General features: G+C 43.8%; 1 protein-coding gene across 1 annotated transcript; it reads left to right on the forward strand.

The window, feature by feature from the left end:
* Nucleotides 1-13,710: 13,710 nt before the first annotated feature.
* Nucleotides 13,711-21,106, forward strand: LOC122331707 (GTPase IMAP family member 9-like). The gene is made up of 2 exons (XM_043229205.1): nt 13,711-13,769; nt 20,239-21,106. Exons 1-2 carry the CDS (start codon nt 13,751-13,753, stop codon nt 20,829-20,831), a joined length of 612 nt encoding a protein of 203 aa, XP_043085140.1. The 5' UTR covers nt 13,711-13,750; the 3' UTR covers nt 20,832-21,106.
* The last annotated feature ends 413 nt before the right edge of the window (nt 21,107-21,519 follow it).

Below are 21,519 nucleotides of genomic sequence, written 5' to 3' on the forward strand. Positions count from 1 at the left end.
TGATCTGAAAACTGATGCAACTGACTTCAGAACAATAATAATCCATAATAATAACCATAAAAATAAGCTGGCACACTTAACACACATTCAGTTTAACAGCTGTTCTGCCTGTGCTCATCAGTTCTGTTTACTGTGAATGTGTCATCACTACCTATAGTTACAGTAACGGGTATTTTATAAATCATGTCTTATTTCTATTAAACAGTCATAATTATAATGCATTATTCCTCACAAACCTGTTGGCCTATAACCTATTACAGAATCTTCAACTGAACAAAGTACAAAGATTAGATACATATATTGTAAAATTTTACTATTCTGGGATATTGGTTTACTTCAACTTGGATGGTGTGCCAGCCCAGGTTAAAAGTAAAGAGCTTACTGGAGAAGCAAACCGTTTCAAACTATTCAACCCAACTTGGTGAACTGGTTTGACGGGTTCATGAAGAAAAACTGGTTAAATTGAATGATTTTTTTATTTGTGGAATAAAGAGTCTCAGTGAAGGGAGAATTTACCACACCTTTCCAACACTTCTAGTTATGATAGATCAGATAGATATGATTTAAACCATGCTAAGGCGCTTCCTCTAATGCCAACATAGTTTTCTAGTCTATCCAAATAATGTTGAGATCGATTGTATCGAATGCTGCGCTAAGATCTAATAGCACTAATAACGAGATAAAACCACGATCAGATGATAGAAGCAGGTCATTAGTAACTCTAATGAGAGCAGTCTCAGTACTATGGTACGGTCTAAAACCTGATTGGAAATCCTCACAGACACCATTTTTTCTAAAAAGGAATACAGTTTTGAGGATACTACCTTTTTCTCGTATCTTTGACAGAAAAGGGAGATTAGAGATTGGTCTGTAATTTACTAAGTCTTTGGGATCAAGATGTGGTTTCTTAATAAGAGGCTTAACTACAGCCAGTTTGAAGATATGGGGAACATGTCCTAATGACAATGATGAATTAATAATGTTCAAAATAGGATCTATGACTTCTGGAAGCAAATCTTTTAATAGTTTAGATGGAATAGGGTCTAACATACATGTTGCTGGTTCAGATGATTTAACAAGTCTGTACAAGTCTTCTCCTATAGTGGAGAACGTCTCGGTTACGTATGTAACCCTCGTTCCCTGAAGAAGGGAACGGAGACGTCACGTCGGATGACCGACGAATTGGGATCTCGCCGAGAGACCAATCTACTTCGAGTGTATCTAAACAAGCCAATTGAAGATTGGCATGCGCTAATCGCATCCAGCTGCCGCTGATCACAGCGCGTGTATAAATAAGCAGCGGTGCAGCGCATATTCAGGTTTTCGCTGAGGAGCCGGGCTAGTGACCTGGCCCCTTCAGCAGAGGTGCAGCACCGTGGCGGCGGGGCGTGGCGTCTCCGTTCCCTTCTTCAGGGAACGAGGGTTACATACGTAACCGAGACGTTCCCTTTCAGTCGGTCACTCCGAGTCACGCCGGATGACCGACGGGTGGGATCCCTACCAAAGCGCCATGGGCGCTGCCTCTTCCAGTGTCCTGTGGGAGCCCACAAGCCCCTCAGTCTATCGGCGTAGGCCGGGCCCAACCACAAGAAGCCAGCTACTTTTGTAACACTACCCATTCGTAAGACTGGAACGCTGGGAAACGCGTCACGTTCTAGTGAACAGGGACGGCGGAAGTCCAGCCTTCCCGTAGGGAGGTCTTGGGAACGAATACGCATATGGACAGTATTTCAGTTTGCATATGGAAAATTGGAGGTGATTGAACCCTCTTAGGCGGGCAGAAGGTCTGCCGGGAAACACGGGGCTCTAAGGCTATGCCGTGGAAATACACACATAAAGTCCTCTTGGGGTACTTTACATGGCTCCCAGCCCTCACCGGTTCTCACGGATTCATCGAGAGGGCCTGGCGCCGGATGCTCCGCAACATCTGGCTGCCGAGGGGAATGGAGGAGCTCGGACAGGGTCTACTGTATGGACGCTCTGGGGCGGTTAACAAGCCGACTAAACCGGGCCTCTCAGTGCTTCTACCAGTTTGAGGTGAGAACACAGGAGGATACCGGTTCCACACGTAGGCTATAGAATCTAGCAATCGTGTTGGGGGTGCGCCAGCCCGCAGCTCTACAATCTGTCAGCGAGGTGCCACGAGCCACCGCCCAGGACGATGCAACACTTGCTGAGTGTGCCCGCAACCTGAAGGGGGGGCAGGGCATACCCTGTGCTTGGTATGCTAGGGTAATGGCGTCCACTATCCAGTGAGCCATCCTCTGCTTGGAGGCGGCACTCCCCTTCTGCCGGCCTCTGTGACAAGCGAGAGCTGGACTGAGGTCCTGAAGCTTTGTGTCCGGTCAACGTAGCATCGGAGTGCTCGGACGGGACAAGCAACGTCAGGGCTGGGTCTGCCTCCTCCAGGGGCAGCACTTGAAGGTTCACCACCTGGTCTCTGAAGGGGGTAGTGGGAACCTTGGGCACGTAGCCGGGCCGTGGCCTCAGTGGTACCTGGGAATCCATGAGCCCAAACTGTAGGCACGAAGATCGTCGACCGAAAAAAAGCCTGCAGGTCCCCTACCCTCTTGATGGAGGCCAATGCGAGCAGGAGCAATGTCTTCATAGATAAAAGAACTTTAGCACAACTGCTGGCAAGGGTTCAACGGAGCCTACTGCAGTGCTGTCAGCACTACAGACAGGTCCCAAGAGGGTACTGTTGGGAGCCGTGGAGGATTCAACCTCCTGGCTTCCCTCAGGAACCTGATAATCCGGCCATGCTTACCCACAGACCTCCCATCTATGGGGTCATGATTTGCAGCGATTGCAGCCACGTAGACTTTAAGGGTGGAGGGAGACAGCCTTCGCTCCAACCCTTGCTGCAAGAAGATAAGCACGACTGATAGGGCAATTCCGGGGGTCTTCACCTGAGAAGAACACCACTCGACGAACAGGCTCTACTTCAAGGCATAGGCCTGTCTCGTGGACGGCACTCTAGCCGAAGAAATGGTGTCGACTACCTCTTGAGGTAGGTCACCTAGAGCCTCCGCATCCCATCCAGGGACCAGACATGGAGTTTCCAGAGGTCTGGACGCGGGTGCCAAGGGGTGCCCCATCTCTGAGTCAGAAGATCCTTCCTCAGAGGGATCGGCCAAGGAGGGGCTGTCGCGAGGAGCACAAGTTCTGGGAACCAAGTCTTCACCAGTAGGGTGCTACTAGCAAGACCTGCTCCTAGTCCTCCCTGACCTTGCACAGTGTCTGTGCAAGAAGGCTCACTGGGGAAATACATACTTGCAAAGGCCCCGCAGCCAGCTGTGTGCCAGTGGGCAATGGGAAGTCTCTGGAGAGGCAAACAGGTCTACCTGAGTGGCTCGGAAACGTTCCCAATCAGCTGAACCGCCCGGGGATGGAGTCTCCATTCTCCGGGTAGTGCAACTCGCGACAGCTCGTCGGCTGCCTGGTTGCACACTCCTGGAATGTGAATGGCGGCGACCTCAGAACTTCCGACTCCATAGGAGGAGGAGGTGGTGAGCTAGTTGCGACATACGACGGGAGCGTGGAGCCACCTTGTTGGTTGATATACGTAGCGGTCAGTATGTTGTCTGTGCGGACTAGTACATGCTGGCCTCGAAGGCAGTTCTCGAGACTGCCTAGAGGCGAGATGTACTGCCAGCAACTTTAGGCAGTTGATGTGCCATTGCAGTTGAGGGCCCGTCCAAACCCCTGACACTGCATGCCCGTTGTACGTGGCCCCTCAGCCGGTGGTGGAGGCATCCGTGAAACCACAGCATACCTGGGGACCTTCTCCAGGGGCACTCCGGCCCGAAGGCGAGAGGTCTGACCACGGGTGAAGGTTTGGCGGCAGGCGGTGTTATTTGAACCCGGTGAGTGCCACTTTGCCACGCCCACCTCGGGACTCGATCGTGTAGCCAATGTTGAAGCGGTCTCATATGGATTAGTCCCAGCGGCATCACTGTGGCCGCGGCTGCCATATGCCCCAGGAGCCTCTGAAAATATTTCAGTGGGACCGCCATCCTGCTCTTGAACATATTGAAGCAGTTCAACACCGAATTGGCACGCTCCTCTGTGAGGTGTGCCATCTGATCGATCGAATCCAGCTCCATCCCAAGAAAAGATCCTCTGCGTTGGGCAGAGTTTGCTCTTCTCCTGGTTGACCTGAAACCCCAACTGGCTGAGGTGCTGTAGCACCAGATCCCTGTGTTCGCACAACTGAGCTGGGACTGAGCCAGTCATCCAGTTGGTTGAGAATGCGAACGCCTTACTCTCTCAGTGGAGCAAGGGCTGCTTCCGCGACTTGCATGAAGACGCGTGGCGACAGGGAGAGCCCGAAGGGTAGGACTTGTACTGATATGCTCGACCTTGAGCGCCAACCTCAGGAATGGCCTGTGGCATGGAAGAATCGACACACGAAAGTACGTGTCCTTCAGGTCGATCGCTGCAACCAATCCTGGGGGACGGACGCACTGAATAGGCGTTTCTGTGTCAACATCCTGAGCAGGAGTGCTCGATTCAGGACTCACAGATCCAAGATTGGTCATAACCACCGCCTTTCTTGGGCACTATGAAGTATGGGCTGTAAGCCCCGACCTCATATCGGCTGGAGGAAGCGGCTTTATCGTGCCTTCACTAGAAGGACAGCAATCTCCGCCCACAAGACAGGGGCACACGCATTGTTCACTGACATATAGCGGATCCCACTGAACGGGGACGCGGATGAACTGAATCATATAGCCGAAGTCGAAGGGTTCGCAGGGAGCCACCGGGATAGCCTGGGAAGATTCAACCAGGCATCCAGAGACCGAACTAGCGGCTCGGCGGAACCACCGGCGTGCAGGCGATGGGGCAGCGAGGGGAGTGCAGGGACCCGGCTCGGGCGTCGTGGCCGGTCCGAGCGGGGTCTGAGTGTGTGCAACTCTTACCTGCATCCCGCAGAAGTGAGGCGGGTAGGCTGTTGGTTCGTCCTCCCAGTCTTCCCACTGCTGCATATTAGCCCAAGGAGGCGTGAGTGGCGCGGAACTGGCCCGCTCAACTCCTCGCTCTCCTGGGGACCCAGAGACAGAGAAACCGCCCTTGTCGAGGTTTTAGGTAGCGGCAACATTCTCTGCCCGGCAGAGCAGCTCCCTCCATCCCGGATCTGAGGGCCTCTTGCACCTGCGCTTTCCTCCAGGTTTGGCAGGAGCCTGGACAGGCTGGGTGGCTGCCCTGCTGCCAGCTCCACGGTGCTGCCTAGATGGGGGCTGCTGCGTTGACTGCACTGCGGGGCGGTGGCGGCAGCAGGGGGCACCCTCGGCGGCGAGCTGGCTGAGGTGGGCCGTCGGCGGCTGGGTGAAGGCAGCAGCTGCGCGCCGAGGCAGGATGTTTCTTACCTCAGTCTGCTTCTGGGCAGCGGAGAACTGCTGGGCAAAGTTCTCCACTGCGTCGCCCGAAGTGGCCGGTCTGGGACATGGGGGCATTCAAGGCGTGTCTTGTCTACCTCGCGCATATCGACCAGACACGGCCACAGATGGCGTTTCTGGACCACCGTAGTGGCCATCGCACAACCCAGAGACCGCGTTGTGACCTTCGTCGCTCGTGGCGCGAGGTCCATCCGCGATACAGAGTTCTTTCAGAACTTCCAGGTCATGACCACCCCTGTGCAGATCCTTCAGTGCCTTGGCCTGATGAACCTGCAACAACGCCAAAAGCGTGTACTGCAGACGCAGCTTGTCCACAGGCCGCACAAGGCACTGCCGTTCAGAGCCGACGGCAGTACCTGCAGGCCGGGAGGAGCACAGGATCACCGCACTAAGCGGAAGCGGCATTGGGACACAGCTGCATCCCAACTGACCGCTCCACTGGGGCGATCACCGTAACTCCCTGGCTGTGCCACTGTCAAGGGTGGTGAAGGAGGAGGAGCCACTGGGGCAGTTTCTGGCAGTGAAAGGTGCTTTCCACATCCCAGTAAGCTCCTCATGCACTTCCGGAAGAAAGGTACCAGGGTGGGGCCCTGAGAACCAGCGCAAGCCACCCTTAAATACCAATCGTCCAGCCTCGAGGGGCCGGGGAAGCAGTGGAGGTTTCCACTTGATCCCGATCACCTCGGCGGCCTGGGCAAGCATAGCCACCATTTCTAGATCTGTATCCAGTACATTCAACGCCTGGTAGCGAGAGCAACCGGATCTTCACTTCCAGAAATGTCTGGCTCACCTTCCGATGCAGCGATTGACTTCTGATCATCAGGGAGCCCAAGAGGGTACAGCTGATACCCCACGTGAGGTCCAGACTGCCCCTTTTGCAGCTCCACTGGTTGCAGAGTTTAAGCTTTGTGTCACAACGAAATGGAGCCCACCTGTCTGCAGCCAGAATGAGAACCAAGTCGAGCAAACACAAGCTCCGCCTCCTTTTTCAAGGCGACAGAGCCGCCCATCACTCCGAGATGACCATCTCCCCACGAGGAAATGATTCATCCACAACCGCCACCTCAGCGTGCTAAGCCCAGGCACACGAGGCAACGATTGTGACCATCACCTAACACACCAGGTAACAACCGCGTCCAGAAACACACGGGTGTCACGTAGTCTGAAGCAAGACCACGCTGTCTTCCAAGACGCGTCGAGTTTGCCAGGCGTAGCGTGCGTCTTTAAAAAGAGCGCACCCGCGAATGCTCTTTTAGTGCTGCGGCAACAGGGGATAGCCCGTTTGCACACAAACAGGGGTAGTGCAGCCTGATTTGGCAATCCACTCGGCGCAGGAAAGCGACCTCCGCTGAAGCGCCGTGCTCAACACTCGTAGATCGTCTTTGGAGCGGAACAGTCACGCCTTCGGCTCCGGCGAAAAGCTGAATATGCGCTGCACCGCTGCTTATTTATACACGCGCTGTGATCAGCGGCAGCTGGATGCGATTAGCGCATGCCAATCTTCAATTGGCTTGTTTAGATACACTCGAAGTAGATTGGTCTCTCGGCGAGATCCCAATTAAATCGGTCATCCGGCGTGACTCGGAGTGACCGACTGAAAGGGAAAGAGTGTAATTTTTCCTCAGGCGATCTAAAGCTCACTATCTGATGTGAAAATGTAGTTGACGGCTGCACAGTTACAATTTTATCTCTGATGGTATCAATCTTAGAAGTAAAGAAATTCATGAACTCATTGCAGCTATACTCTTGTGGGAATATTAGCACCTGTTGAGGCTTTATTTTTGTTAATTTAGTTACTGTACTGAATAAATACCAGGGGTTGTGTTTGTTTTCTTCTAAAAGGGATGAAAAATAATCAGATCTTGCAATTTTTAATGCTTTTCTGTATGACAGGATACTCTCCGCTAGGCAATACGGAATACTTCTAATTTAGTTTTTCTCCACCTGCGCTCCATTTTCCGGGCTGCTCTCTTTAGGGTGCGTGTGTTGTCATTATACCATTGAGTCAGATTGTTTTCTTTTATCTTTTCAAGTGCAAAGGAGGAACTTTATCTAAAGTGCTAGAAAAAGAGATTGCATAGTTTCTGTTATATCATCAAGTTTTTGCGTCGTATTGGATGAACTAAGGAATTGAGATAAGTCAGGAAGCTTATTTAGAAAGCTTTTCTTTGTGGTGGAAGTGATGGTTCTACCATACTTGTAATAAGGTGCAGAGTTTACAGGTTTAACTATACAGAGTTCACGCTACCTCTTTGCTGCAGTACTTCAACCATTTTAACATCCATTCCATGTGACAGTATTAGATCTAGAGTATGATTTCTACAATGAGTAGGTCCAGAGACGTGTTGTCTAACCCCAACAGAGTTCAAAATGTCTAAGAAAGCTGATCCTAATGAGTCTTTTTCATTATCAACATGGATATTAAAATCGCCAACAATTAAGACTTTATCTGCGGCCAGTACTAACTCAGTTAGAAAATCAGCAAATTCTTTAATGAAATCTGTGCTGTGCCCTGGAGGCCTGTATACAGTAGCCAGTACAAACATGACAGAAGATTTATCACTAGCACATGATTCTGTAGATAATGTTATATGCAGCACCAAAACTTCAAATGAGTTATACTTAAGGCCTGCCCTCTGAGAAGTACTAAGAATATTGTTATAAATTGTAGCAACACCTCCCCCTTGACCTTTTAAACGTGGCTCATTTTTATGGAAATAATTTTGTGGGGTAGATTCATTTAGAGCAGTGGTTCCCAACCTTTTCTTGTTTGAGGCACCCTTGGAAAGCCTTTCAAAGTTCCCGCACACTTTATAAGGAAATAAATATTTAAAATCTCCGTAGCTTTTATTATTATTTATTTATTTGTTTCATTTCGAGAGTTTGCATGCAACAACACCTTATACCTAGTCCTAGATGATATGAGAATACTGTTTACACTGATTCTGCCTTAATAAAAAAATTTTGTTGAAATTTTGGCGGCACCCTCAAAAGATCTCACGGCACACCTTAGTGCCGCGGCACACCGGTTGGGAACCACTGATTTAGAGTAATATATTCATCTGGTTTTAGCCAGGTTTCTGTCAAACAAAGCAAATCTAGCTTCTGATCTTTGATCAAATCATATATATAAAAAGTGCTTTTTTGTGAAAGTGATCTAATATTTAATGAGCCAAGTTTTAGCGTTTGCTTATTTGAATTATAGGTCGTTTTAATTTGTTGGACATTAATTAAATTATTGCTTTTGATTTGGTTTGGACGTTCTCTGCATATTCTAATTCGGGGAACAGACACAGTCTCTATAGTGTGATATCTAGGTGAAAGAGTCTGTCTGCTTCCTGACCTGGGCAATAGTTGGTCAAGTTGGAGCAATAAGACTATATGCCATATTTCTAGATAGAAGAGCGGCACCACCCCAGGAGGGATGAAGACCATCTAAACCAGCAACATGTATGTTAGACCCTGTTCCATCTAAACTATTAAAAGATTTGCTTCCAGAAGTCATAGATCCTATTTTGAACATTATTAATTCATCATTGTCATTAGGATATGTTCCCACAACCTTCAAACTGGCTGTAGTTAAACCTCTTATTAAGAAACCACATCTTGATCCCAAAGACTTTTACTTCAGTTTGTAGCAGTAAATGAGGAGGTATCATATCGCTCAAAAGTGAAATATGGAGTTCCTCAAGGCTCAGTGCTAGGACCGTTACTTTTCAACCTATACATGTTACCTCTGGGAGATATTATCAGGAGTCATGGTGTTAGCTTTCACTGCTATGCTGATGATACTCAGCTCTATATTTCAGCGCAGCCTGGTGATACACACTAAATTGAGAATCTAACAGAATGCATGGTCGATATAAAAAGCTGGATGATGAGTAACTTCTTAATGCTAAATTCTGAAAAAACAGAGGTGCTAATAATTGGACCTAAAAACCCCACATATAATAATCTAGAACACTGTCTAACACTTGATGGCTGCTCTGTTAATTCTTCATCATCAGTTAGGAACCTAGGTGTGCTGTTTGACAGCAATCTTTCCTTCGAAAATCATGTTTCTAGCATCTGTAAAACTGTGTTTTTCCATCTTAAAAATATATCTAAAATTTGACCTATGCTTTCAACCTCTAATGCAGAAATATTAATTCATGCGTTTATGACCTCGAGTTAGATTATTGTAATGCTTTATTGGGTGGTTGTTCTGCACGCTTGATAAACAAACTTCAGCTAGTCCAAAACGCAGCAGCCAGAGTCCTTACTAGAACTAGGAAGTATCATCACATTAGCCCGGTTCTGTCAACACTGCACTGGCTCCCTATCAAACATCGGATAGATTTTAAAATCTTATTAATTACCTATAAAGCCCTGAATGGTTTAGCTCCTCAATACTTGGCGAGCTCTTATCACATTATAGCCCTGCACGTCCGCTGCGTTCTCAAAACTCTGGCCATTTGATAATAATATCAAATATCAAAATCAACTGCTGGGGCGGCAGATCCTTTTCTATTTAGCACCTAAACTCTGGAACACTCTCCCTAACTCTGTTCGTGAAGCAGACACACTCTGCCAGTTTAAATCTAGATTAAAGACACATCTTTTTAACTTAGCCTACACAACTTTTATTATTCAAATCCGTTAAAGGATTTTTAGGCTGCATTACTTAGATTTGCTGGAACCGGAACACTACTCCTACAATACGATGTACTTGTGACATTGTAAAAATAATGGCATCTACGCTAATATTAGTCCTGTCTCTTTCTCAATCTGCTTTCACAGTTTGTATCCAGACTAGATGGTGGATCAGCACACAGAGATTATGTTCATCAGAGACCAGAACACCTAGATGCGCCCCGTGGACCAATCACCAGATCCTGATGCACACACACATACACACACACACACACACTAAGTCATTTACACTACCTGACACAGTTGCGTTTAAAATTGAACTGGAAGTTAAGTGCTGGGCGTCCGGTCAGAGGAGAACTGACCCCAACTGAGTCTGGTTTCTCCCAAGGTTTTTTTTTTCTCCATTCTGTATGCATGGGGTTTTGTTTCCTTGCCGCTGTCGCCTCTGGCTTGCTTGGTTGGGGACACTTAACTTCTAGTGATTATCGTTGAATTGACTACAGAGACCGTCTCTGCATTTAATAAGAAATTGGTCACTCTCGTCATTATACATCCCTGTCATTATACATCCCTGTCATTATACATCCCTGTCATTATACATCCCTGTATTATACTGTTTTCTTGTGCACTGATCTTGGACTGTTCCTCCTATTCTGATTGTCTGCCTGCTCCAACATCTGCTTGTTAACTGCTTATGATTCTGGATTTCTGTGTTTACCCCCTGATCCCTGTATAATCCTGCCTGTCTGACCATCATTACAAAAGACTTTGCCAAACAAGGATCCAGCAGCTAGTCAAGTATACACACTACTGGAATGCTATTCCCCCTCAAGCAGGGTATATGATTATTAAAAGATCATGTCCGTTTGTAGCCATAGCCTACGATCTTCTGGATTTGCCTTATTGACTGTTGGCTCCTTATTTACTGTGGGTTTAGAAGGGGAGAACTGTGATGCTGATTTCTTCACTGAAACAGCAGCCACAATAACACCCCATCCCATCACTGCTGATCTTTCAGAGTCACGCCATGACTGATCATCCAGAGCCATATCATGTCTCAGCTGTTCATCAGAAGATCCACTGATGAACTGATCATTCAGAGCCAAGTTACATCTCTGTTGATTGTAATATGTTTGGTCATTTGGTCAACACTTCTACTCTTGAACTTATTTCCCTACCTAAGATGTCTCCCATGATGGGGATCGGGTTATGTTGCAGTTTGACTGCCTCCACCAATACTGTTTGGAATGGCGGCATCCACTGTGGCAATCTAGAGGTATTGAAACACACTGATGTGCTCCTCGAGGTGGTGGCACCCAATAACACCCTCTCAGCCTGTCATGCTGTGATCAAGGAGACCTACCAAGCTCTCTCTGTGTCCAGATGGTGCACTGTGGAACCTCCAGAGGCAATGGCAACCACTGTATAACCTCCAGAAGTGTCAGTGGTATCCACTCATCCGCTCTTGTCTTGCCCAATAATGGCTATGGAAGCTGCCTCAGACTGTCCTGCCATGGCATTGGAAATTATGTTAACTGCATATTTGTCCTGTTACAGGCAAAGAGTCTCCCTCTAAACTCAAGTCTTGTTCATGTCAGTCCCTGGGGCCGTGAATGCTCTGTCTGTCTCTACCTCTCTTATGTCCCCGTCCCTATTATGATGTCCTGTTCATTTCTGTTTTGCTCTGGTGGCTTCCTGTTCCATCTACTCTGCCTTTGAGGGTTCTTCTTGGTGGGTTCCTACTCCATTCTGGTGGGCTAATGGTCCATCTGCTCCTGTTCCACCAGGAATATGCTTTGGTTCCGGGATCTTCAGCATGGACCGTGCCCTCCATCCTTCCCCTGGTTTCGCCTCTATTCCACAACTCGCATGGATTGGGATTAAAGCACCTGGAACCCACTCCTTGGGGTGCTATAACATGATCTTCTGCCTGTAACCACTAAAGGTCACCTCATCTTCTCAATCGCACTACACCTTGGACTGCATTTCCCATAACACCCCATACCTGAGACTACACACCTGCACAGGTGTTCCTCATCAGCTCCCCTATTTAAGCAGTTTTCACAGACTCATTTATTGGGGATGTCTTGTTTTGCACCAGCTACAGTTCTGAGGGCTTATCAACCCTTGTTGTTTTCTTGTGTATTGATCTTTTACTGTTTCTTGTATTTTGATTGTTTGCTGCCTACCTAGTAGCTGCTTATGATCGTGGATTCTCTGTATTTACCACTGATGCCATTGTGTAACCATGCCTGTCCGACCTCAAATAAATCTCACTGCAAATGGAACGGCTTACCTTGACTCAATTTATTAAAGTGTCAGCCAAGTTAAAAAGTGAATAATTTACTGGAACATAGTGCTTACTTGAGAAGTGAACTAGTTCATTCCAACTGGTTTGACCAGCTCACTAAGAAAAGCAATCTATTTATTTAATATTGTTTAGTGGAACAGAGTCTCAGTGAATTCATCACACCTATCCCAACACTCTCAGTTACAGTTAAAACTTTGTGGTGCACAGAGAATGGATTCATTCTGAGAACTGATTATTGTTTTTCTAAACTGAAAGTATTTTCAAAGGCATGTTGTCAATTAATCTATCAAGTCTGAAATTAAAATATAACAAATTATTTTTAATTATAGTTTAACCAAGTTTTAATTCTATGTTGTTGCAAAAAGGAGAGATTAGTATTGATGAACGTATTTACATGAAATGTCTTTCCAATTGTCAATATTGACTTGGAATTTGTGTTTTCTTGTTCTCAATATTAAACAATATATTTGAATGTGTATTATTCATATTTAATATTGTATGTTATTGTATGAATGTATATTATTCACAATGACAAATATGCATTCGCATGGTCAGTTTTAGGGTAACGCTTTACAAAAAATACAAGTTACGTAATAAGAATAGTTTTTTCAGGTAACTACTAAAACTTTTTTTAATTTGCAAGAAAATATCTGAGTTACTTTTTCAAAAAACGTTTGTGCTGTTTTTATTTGCTAAAGAGTATTGAACCTTCTTCTTTTGTATTCCCTATACCGACATGAATTTACTTTTCCTTCAGTCTAAGGTTTATTCATTGCATTTGCTATAAGTAGAACTTTTTATGTTATAAACAAACAATCACACCCTGCTCATATTTAAATAATATGTAATAGTAATATAAAGTAACACAAAATTAATGTAAATGTAAGATACAATATTGTAATGCATTACTTTTAAAAGTAAGTTTCCCCAATACTGCACATGGTTTTACTTAACTTGTAAATAATTATAATGATATATGTTTATCCATTTAATATGTTAATATATGTAAACACTTTATAATAATATCCAGCTGTAAGGTTTTATAAGTGATTAGTTAATGATGAACCAGTCATGTTTTATAGATCGTAATCATAATCGAATCACTTGTAAATTATAACAATCTTCAAAACATTAACAAAATTAGCATTGCTTATTAATCATTTGAAAGAATAATCATGTTTCGTAAATGATTAGGTCATCATTAACTAATCACTTGTAAAGGACTTGTACATTTTGTAAATTATTATAAAGTGTTACTGTTATATTGATTGAGTAAACTCCACAACAGACCTGCTGAGCATTTGGCATTACATCAGAACTGAAATGACAAGACAGCTTTCAGGAACTATTCTTCTCATTTCATTCAGGAATCTCGCAGGTGGAGACTGAAAATAAAGACAAACTGAAAATGGCAGAAAGACTTTCTGGTAAGCTCGGTTCGGTGTATCAAATTAGTAAACTTATAATATGTATACTGCTTATAAATATTAGATGAACTTTATTATTCATCTGAAGATGAAGCTTAAAATGTACATTACTGAAAAATGGAAAAATGTTCAAACAGCTGAAAAAAATCAAATAATCTATGCAGCAGGTTCTTTACTCTTTGATCTGAAAATAACTATCCCTTCATGCTGAGAAAGCATTTTAACAATATAAGTTTTGTTTGCCATCATAATATAATCATATTTTAACTTTTAAAATCATTGTCATGAATTGAACATAGTGTAACAATAGTATAAGCTATCATCAGAGATGTAATAATGTGATTGGGGTTCTGCCGGCATTTTTTTTCCTTTACTTATATAAAACCTTAGAGGCTACACTAAGGCTACACTGCAGTTTTCCTACTGCTTGCATGGCAGTGACTATCCTTGTTGGTACACGTGCCATGTAACCATCGTAATAAGAATAACAAAGGGTAAAATGAACAGATTTGCTAACATCCTTGTAGCTCTTGTAGTACCAGCTGCAAACAAGGAAACTATGTTTGACAGGTCCCAAAATATATGAAGTAATCTAAAATATACAGAATAAAAATATCTAAAGTAATCAGTAATCAAAACCTACAATGATACTAGCTAAACAAATATAATTATACTACAATTATAATATGTGTGTGTATGTGTGTATATATATATATATATATAGTGGCGGGAGGAGCTAACGACAGACACAGTGGGTGTGGCGTCAGGCCTCAGAGAGGCTTTTTATTAACAAAAATATACCAAATAAAGTGTCCAGGGGAAAAAGTGTCCAAAATAAACAGGGGAACTGGTGTCCTCGTCGTGCTGCAGGGGAAGTGCAGGTAGGGCAGTGTTCCAAGGGGAAGGGTCCAGGTAAGGGGCGGAGTCTGGCGGCCGCATACGCTACACTCTCTGGTCCGGGGCTCGAGGGGCGGCGGCTTCTTCCCGCGGCTTCTCCTCTGCTTCTTCCGAATGACAGTTAGAAGGGATAAACAGTCCGGCATCCTTGCTCGTCAGCGGTACACGTGTGCAGTCTTCGCCAGGACTACGGAGTCCGAAAGCTCGCTTCTCTGGCGGCTTGTCGAGTCCCTTTACGCACCTTCCTGGGCGCACAAGGATACCAGTGTGCTAGCACGGGAAGAGACCGGTCTCGAGGAGAGGTGCGCATGGCATTCAACGGCGGTGGTGACCATTCACCAATAACTTACGTGACTACTTTTATGAGCTTGCTTGTTGAGACGTCTGTTTTCACATAATTCTGTGTGTGTCTATTCAAACACAAGGAAAAACAAAAGAGGAGTCAATACAATGTTAATGTGCTTTAAAATCTTTTCATTGCACTATGTCCAGCAGCTTTGGCCATAGAATTCAACGCATCAAAATAAGTTCTATTCATCTGGTCTTGTGCTGGAATGGCTGAAAATCATTTGAATGTGTAAATTTGCAAGATAAAATGTTCACTCTATAATGGTTCGTTTTTTGCAATTAGTCATTCTTGCAGTTAATCACATACTAACTGAACCTTGGGGTCTGGACTGCCTGCCTACTGACCCCTTGCCTGTATACCTCTACCCTCTCTTTGATATACCTGTCGCTGTTGTTGATCTCCTGCCTGTTTGACTATTGTCATTAAAGAGCTAGCAAAATGGATCCAACCATCTCTGGACTCGGTTACACTGTTCACCACCTCCAATGTACCACTACTATGACTACACTTAAGCTCTTGAGTAGAGAGCGCGGATGCTTCTCTGGCAGACGAGCTAAACACCTTTTATGCTCGTTTCGAGGCTGCAGCTAATCACGCTAGCGCCGCTAGCGGCATGATGAACAGCACGCACGCCGAGAGAGCCGAGGAGAAATCGCGTTCACCATTTCGGAGCACGACACGTAAGGAGGGCATTCAGGAAAGTGAACACCAGGAAGGCAGCAGGACCTGACGGCATCACAGGTCGGGTTCTCAGAGCCTGTGCTGACCAGCTAGCACCGGTGTTCACTGAGATATTTAATCTCTCCCTGAAACAGTCTGTAGTCCCCTCGTGTTTCAAAGAGTCCATCATTGTTCCTGTGCCGAAGAAACCTCAACCATCTTGCCTTAATGATTACCGCCCTGTAGCTCTGACGTCTGTAGTGATGAAGTGCTTCGAGAGACTCGTCAGAGACTTCATCACCGCATCACACACCGGACACACTGGACCCACTACAGTTTGCTTACGCCAAAACCGGTCTACGGAGGATGCCATCACACACCTCCTCCACACAACCACAAGCCACCTGGATTTTAGGAAAGAGAACTATGTGAAAATGCTGTTCGTGGACTATAGTTCAGCGTTCAACACCATAGTTCCTCCACGCTCACCTCGAAGTTGGAGGTCCTGGGACTCAGCCCATCCCTCGCGTCACTGGATCACCAACTTCCTAACTGACAGACCACAAGCCGTGCGGATGGGAAAACACACCTCATCCTCCCTCACTCTCAGCACTGGAGCCCCTCAGGGTTGTGTTCTGAGCCCCTGCTGTACTCGCTGTACACACATGACTGTGAGGCCACTACAAACTCCACCACCAGGTACCTGGGTGTTCACATCACGCAGGACCTGTCTTGGTCCTGTCACATCAACACCCTGGTGAAGAAGGCCCGGCAGCGCCTATACCATCTGAGGCGCTTAAGGGACTTCAGACTCCCATCTCAGGTGCTCAGGAACTTTTACACCTGCACCATCGAGTGTCCTGACGGGAAACATCACATCCTGGTCGGGAACAGCACCATGCAGGACAGGCGAGCTCTTCAGAAGGTGGTGCGGTCAGCTGAGCGCACCATCCGCACTGAGCTCCCTGTGCTGCAGCACATCTACAACAAGCGGTGCTGTACCAGGGCCAGGAAGATCGTGGAAGACCTCAGCCATCCCAACAATGGACTCTTTTCTCTGCTGCGTTCAGGAAAGCGCCGTTCCCTGAAGGCAAACACAGAGAGAATGAGGAGGAGCTTCTTCCATGAGGCCATTGAGTCGAACCAGAGAACACCCAGCACCTAAATACCGGAATTCCCATGTTCACCCCTCTTTCCCCAGATACTCGCCACTTACATTTGGACAATTGCACTAGCCACTTTGCACTGGACATTGCACAGCCACTTACACTTACACTTTATACACTATAAAATATACTATTTTTTTTTTTTCTACTTTGCACACTTCTTTTTATACATATTTTTATATTTTATATTTATATATACATTTAAATTTTGTTTCTATTTTGATGCTGGACAGACGGTTGTAAAGAACATTTCACTGCATGTCGTACCATGTATGTATGTGTATGTGACAAATAAAATTTGAATTTGAATTTGAATTTGTTTACTCTATATTATACTCACTTTTTAATAATTACTAGTGTGTGAGTCACGTCTCCACTATAAATTACCAGACTGTAAATTAATTTTCATACTTTATTAAGGATCAGCTAATCATTTACAATCACGAAAGTGTTAGTAAATTATTAATAAACTATTTGAATGCATATTTATTTATCTTATTATTCATAAATATACTAACAGTTACTTAGTGTGCTAAAAATGCTTTATTAACAAATTTCTACTGTAACTAATGATTAATTGTAATGTAGATGAGGAGGCTGCGTTTTAATCCATACGCAGTAGTTTACTGGGCACAAGATAAAAGACAGAATTCTGACCGCAGGCAGAGAAGTCAATAACAATAAGGCAGTCTGATCCGTAAATAAAGTACGTGGGAGAGTCCAAAGGCAGGGAGGCAGGCAATGGGTCAATAAACAGTACAATAGTCTCATCAGGCAACCAAAGCAAAAGGGCAAATCTAGGAATCGAGAAACAGGTAAACGGAGTCAATGACGGGAACACTCGGTAAGGCAGGTAAACTGGCAATATTTCGCATTAAGCAAATGGAGGCACTGCTAGTACTCCTCTGCTGGCTAGGCGTTACATTAATTTAGATAGTTCTAAAACATTTACTAGCTGTCAGTTAACTGTTTTGAAGTTGGCCAAGACATAGGAACCTCAAGGAGTTGTAGAAGATCTTTCCTGGGGTTTTCTGGATACTACCAGAGGTTCATTCAGGATTAAAAGGGGTCTGAGACAAGGGAAAAAAAGTAAAAAATATCTCAACCCAAGAAAAGAATTTGGGTTCAGATGGGATCAGGGCTGTCAACACGCTTTCGATATGATCATTGAAAAACTCACCTCTGCACCTGTCTTGGGATTTCCTTACTTCCTTACATTCTGCATAAGGATGGACACATTGGACACAGGGCAGCTTTGTATCAGAAACAAGAAGAACAGATGCGGGTGATCACATTTGATAGCAGAGGGTTGACTAGGAGTGAAACCAGGTATCCAGCAGATGTCCTATCTGATGAATTCGAACAGTAGAATGAGCATGGTCTTCAAGTTATTCCTTACTTGTCCAATGAGGAGTTGAGGAAGCAGCAGAGAGTGGATCCCGATCTTAGAGTTATCGTTGATTGTTTAGAGAAGAATGAGAAGCCTTCCACCATTTCTATGGACCTTGTGGACAAGGGAATGGAACCGCTTAGAATTAAGAGATGGACTGCTTAACAGGAAGAGGCAAGATCAAGGCAGCACACTCTATCAATTAGCCCTACCTGTGGCTTTGCAAGGAACTGTGCTGAAGAGTCTCCATGATGATATGGGACACATGGGCATTTAAGGAGTCTTGACTTGGTCAGGACCAGATTCTTTTGGCCAAAGATGTCTTTATCTGTGGAAGAGAAGATTAAAACGTGTGAGAGATGCATATGTAGGAAAGCGTTTCCAGAAAAAGCAGCTGAAATGGTGAGCATCAAGACTACCAGGCCGTTGGAGCTGGTCTGTATGGACTTTTTGTCCTTGGAGCCAAATAACACCAAAGACATACTAGTCATTACAGATCCATTGCAGTGCCATCACAAAAAGGTGCAAAATCACTCTTGCACCTTCACCTGGTCAGTTCCTTGCTGGTGGAACGATCTGCCCGTTGCCACTAGTGCAGCAGATTCACTAGCAATCTTCAAAAACAAACTCAAAACTCATCTTTTTTGTCTACACTTGACCCAACATCGATAGCACTTTCTTCTTCTCCTGTTCTTTCCTATCCTTTTCTTGTATATTAAAAAAAAAAAAAAGCCTTGTGTCCGCGTTAGGTAAGCCAAGACCCCACTCAAGAGCACTTATGCACTACTGCCCTTTTGTTGACATTAATTGCTTCTATTGCCTACCTCATTTGTACGTCGCTTTGGATAAAAGCGTCTGCTAAATGACTAAATGTAAATGTAAATGTCCTCTCTGTTGATTGTTTCGCTGACCACCCCTTTGATCTCTCTGCCTGGATATTTTGACCATTCCTGGTAATGTTCATGATCCCGCATTCCTGTAATTACCTTGACACCACTGTTGATACTGCAAATGGATCTGAATGTCTCTGACTCTGTATGAGAAAAATATGATATCATTTTGTGATGAATTTAAAAATGAACCTTTAATGAAAAATTCACTAAACAAGTAACAAAAGCATAATAATATAATTAAAATTTTAATAAAATAAAACATTAATAATAATAATAATAATAATAATAATAATAATAATAATAATAAAAAGTTTGGTGTGGTAAAAATATTTTATTGGTTTCAGTTTTATGACTGGGTGAAAATTATGTGAAAACAGTGAGTCAAAAAAAGATAAAATAAAAATAATTGACGTGGGGAAATTCAAACTAATTCCTACTAAAACAAATTAAAGTTGTACAGCGAACCAAAACTTTTCCACAATCTGCACTGCTGTTCTCTAATGTTTACTTTAGTAAAGTAAAGTTATTACTGAGGTAGTTTTGACCAAAAAAAATGGTCTTGGTGTTGGTGTTGGTCTTGTAAATTTTTTATTCAGCAATGTTTGCACTTTTTGGAATGCATTCTTATATCAGACCTAGTTTCATTTTACTGCAGTTATGTTTTCTGGAGGTGTGCAAGAATTAGAAATTTGGTAATACTTAATTTTGATTTTCTTATTGAAAATTCTGTTGACTCTCTTTGTTGTGATGGACACACTACTAACTCTAAGAAACTTTGTGAGTACACATTAAATGAATAGAACCCTAACCCTACCAGTCTACTAATACACTACTAACACTCTAATGAGAGTAGGTGCAATATTACTTATAATCAACAGAATGCGTTAAAGGGGTCATCAAAATGTGAAACCATAATGGGTGTATAACATTGCAGTTGTTTTATTTACATTTGATTTCATTTTATATATGTCTGTAAACGACGCTGTAAATGGTTAATTAACTACTTACTAATGCTTAATGCGTGTGTAGTTATTAAGAAGCATTACCCAATTAAGCGATGACTTAGAATAAAGAAAAAAAACATTACAATAACAGTGTCTTCTCGTTGTAACAGATATACGGATTGTGCTGTTGGGCAACACTGGATCAGGAAAAAGTGCATCAGGAAACACCATCCTGAATGAAGACCTTTTTGATGCGAAAAACTCTACAGGATCAGTTACAGAAAACTGTATCAAACAAGAAGCAATTGTGGATGGACGCAGCATATCAGTTATTGACTGTCCAGGTCTGTTTGACACTCGAGATCAGAGTAAAGAAATGCTGCGACATGTAACGAGGCAGTGCATGAACCTATCTTATCCTGGGCCTCATGCATTTCTGCTGGTCATGAAACTGGGTGTGAAATTTACAGAGCAGGAGAAGAATGTTATAAAATGGATTCAGGAGAACTTTGGAGAAGATGCCATCAACTACACCATCATTCTGTTCACTCATGCTGACAAGCTGAACAGCAAGCCTATAGAGACATATATTGGTAAAAGCAATGAGCTAATGCAATTGATCAAGGCCTGTTGGGGAAGATATCACTCATTCAACAATGAGAACAGAAATAATCGAGATCAGGTCACAGAACTTCTGCAAATGATACGTAAAATGGTTCTTTTTAATGGAGGGAAGCAGTATGCTTTTCAGATATATAAATAAAAGCTAAGCCATAAGCTCAGCTTTAAAAGACGCTGGGGAAAAAATTGTACTGAGTAGCATTTTGTGACAGTAAAAATATGTTCCAATAATTTAGATCAGATTAACAAGCAGAATTACATTTTTGAGATTTGCTGCCTTTTTTTTACTATCACATGGCACACGATATACAATAACATTCACTGTAATGTTAATAATGATTTTATCACATAATACAGATTTTTTAGTATATTTAAGCCTTTCGTTTTTCTTCTTTCATTTATTTTAAACAGCTGATATTTTCCATTAAAGCACTGGCACTAGAACATGATTGTATTTTGTCCTTATATACCTGTGAAATGTATTAAAATGATGTACATTATTCTGCAGTGACCCATGCTTTATGCCAAATATGAAGTATGATATATCAGATTAAACACAAAATAAATGCATAACTGAATTCTTGGAGTAAAATAAATATGTAGGTGTATATTTTAAGTGGTGCTAGTGCTGAGATGTATAGTTTGTGATGTGATGTTAATTTATATAACTTTAATTAAAACAACAGAATGTAATATTTTATGTCTTATGTCTGACACTTATATATTTGTTAAAGTTTCATGAAAAGTACCAGATATGGTTGTTGTGTCACAAAATATTTTATTATTACTGAATTTGTATGTAATAGAGTACACTTTAATAATAAAGAACA

Source organism: Puntigrus tetrazona, unplaced genomic scaffold (assembly GCF_018831695.1).
Source record: "Puntigrus tetrazona isolate hp1 unplaced genomic scaffold, ASM1883169v1 S000000001, whole genome shotgun sequence".
NCBI lineage: Eukaryota > Metazoa > Chordata > Actinopteri > Cypriniformes > Cyprinidae > Puntigrus > Puntigrus tetrazona.